This window comes from Pteropus vampyrus, unplaced genomic scaffold, assembly GCF_000151845.1.
Source record: "Pteropus vampyrus isolate Shadow unplaced genomic scaffold, Pvam_2.0 Scaffold333, whole genome shotgun sequence".
NCBI classification, from domain to species: Eukaryota; Metazoa; Chordata; class Mammalia; order Chiroptera; family Pteropodidae; genus Pteropus; species Pteropus vampyrus.
Window position 1 is genome coordinate 674,902 of NW_011889114.1, and position 2,355 is coordinate 677,256.

The window sequence follows — 2,355 nt, forward strand, 5'->3', positions numbered from 1 at the left end:
CCCGGGCCTCCCGCTCGTGCTCCTGCTCCTGGGCGTGCAGCACCTCGGGGCTGTTGGCGAAGACGCAAGTGGGGTGCAGCACGGTGCCCTGCTTGGCCTGGGTGTGGAAAATCTGGAGAGGCCGGGGACAGAGGACCTCAGCCCTGCTCCTCTCTGCTCTTCCTGGGACATTTCTCCTCACCCTCCTCGTCTCAGCTCAGAGGTCCCCTCCACCAGGAAGCCCTGCCTGATCCCCGCCCGGGCTGGCCAGGGACTCCCCTGTGTTCCCTCAGCCCCTGCGCTCCCCATCCCCGCCGCAGCCACTCTGAATCCTCCATCTGGGAACAGGTTTGTCTCCCCACCAGACTGCGACCCCAAAAGGACAAGGTGAGGGTCGTTTAGGTCACAGTCATGTCCCCAGCAGAGAGGAGGTGCTGGGAAGGTGCTGAATGACAAAACCCGCCCGGGGACGGGGAGCGGGAGGCCCACCTGGTCCGAGTCCTTGCGGCCGCTGTTGAAGGGGTCCGGGACGGCGAGCTGCGGGTAGAGGCCCCGGCCCATCAGCAGCTTGAGCAGGACCATCTGGTCCCGCGTCAGGGCCTGGGCTGAGCTGGTGGCCGCCTGCAGCTGCTCCAAGTTGTGCCGCAGCTTGAACTTCACGTCCTGGTGGGAACGTGGGGAAAGGCGGGGTGTTCCAAGAGCTTCTGGGGATGGGGGGGCCAGGTTCTGGCCGTGGAAACCTATTTCCTGAGGAGAGGGCAGGGCTGTGTCCCCTCAGGCTTCCACTCTACCCCCGCCCACCCCAGGCACCGGACAGTCCCGCGGTGGCCCACCTGGATGTCCACGTTGTCGCCGGCCCCGCGGGAGGCTGTGCCTCCCTCGTCCTCGTCGCTGGAGCATCCGACCTGGCCCTCCTGCAGCCGCAGCACCTTGCGCCGGCGGCCCCCGCCCGCCTCGTGCTGGCGCTTCAGCCGGTGCAGTGCCTGGCGCTCCCTGCGCTGCTGCAGCCGCCGGGAGCTGTCCCCCGGCTCCCGGGCCTGGGCCCCGGCCAGCAGCCCGTGCTCCTCCAACAGCTCCTGGGCCGGCGAGTGAGGGACACAAGGCAGGTCGAGGGGGATCTGGACCCAAATGCCGGTTCACGTCTGGGGCCTGCCACTTGCTGGCAAGTGACTTTGCCCTTCGGAGCCACAATTCTCCCCACGTGGAAAACGGGGCCTCTCCCAGTGCCTCCCTGCCCGGGCTGCTCGGGGCTGAAGTGGCCCAAGTGAGCATGTGCCCGGCGCGGGCATGGTGGCTGCTTCGGCACTGTTGCTGGCCCACGGACGCCCAGGCTGCGGACGGGAGGGAGGGAGTGACGAGATGGGGCGACTCTCCCCCAGGGTCCTCCCTGAGGGCTCCTGTCACAGCTCCAACCTGCCCCTTCAGGCCACCCCAGCTCCGAGCTTCCTCCACTGGCGGCTGTCAGTGGGGTCCCTGATTGGCAGCAGCATCTGGGACGCGGGAGCCTGCCAAAATGCCAAGCCCTGGGCCCCACCGCAGAAAGCAAATCCGTCTCGGGAGTGAGGCGGGGCCTGGACTTAGCAGACCCGCAGGGGACTGCGACACATGTTACAGACCCCCTGCCCACAGCTCTGAGAACAGTCTTCGGGTGACCCTACTGGACTGGACCCAGTTTCTCGATGAGCCCTGATCAGCAAAGGGCGTGGGATATTGTGTGTGAAAGAGGAGGACCCCCCGCCCCGTTTCACTAGGCTGCATCACGGCTCTAGAGAGCTGGAGATGCTGAGAGACACAAGAACGGTCAGGACACCACTGGTCCCCGGCACAGGGACCCCTAAAACTGCATGAGAGGCCTTGGTGGGGTGGCTGCCCACCCTGGGCCTCAATCTGCCCATCCGCTACCGGCGTCCCCAGGGACGCCTGCGTTTTATTTCCACTGCACGGCGCACACGCGGCCACCAAGCGTGCAGCAGCAGACCTCACGCGCAAACGGGAAGACGTGCGATTTCAGCGCTGTATGCGAGGCGCACAACCACATGGCAACAGTGACCCTGGCGCCCGCGGGCTCCCCGTGCACGAACCCGTCCGTCCTCACAGGCTCACTGTGAGGCACGTGCTACTATCATCCCCGGTTTCGGAGGGTGAGCTGAGGCCCGCAGGGGCACAGGGTCACACTGCTGGCAAACGGCACAGCCGGGAGCTGCTGCTGGGACATCCGGCTCCGGATCTGGTTCCCAACCGCTGCCCTACGCTGCCTCCCAGCACCCGGTCCGCGGTCCGCGAGGGCAGCTCAGCACCCCTGCCCCAGAGGGCGCGGTTCTTCACAAGGATGTGGCCTGTGACAGCTGACCTCATATGCCCCCTCCAGGGAGCCCC

The 2,355-nt window shown here is 66.8% G+C and overlaps 1 protein-coding gene across 1 annotated transcript in view; it reads right to left on the minus strand.

Moving 5' to 3' along the window:
* Window positions 1–2,355, minus strand: part of LOC105304213 (DExH-box helicase 34) — a 79,603-nt gene that overhangs the window by 10,742 nt on the left and 66,506 nt on the right. The window contains 4 exon segments of the mRNA XM_023522134.1: window positions 8–112; window positions 469–642; window positions 813–1,065; window positions 1,067–1,441. Coding sequence (XP_023377902.1) covers window positions 8–112; window positions 469–642; window positions 813–1,065; window positions 1,067–1,441 — 907 coding nt within the window.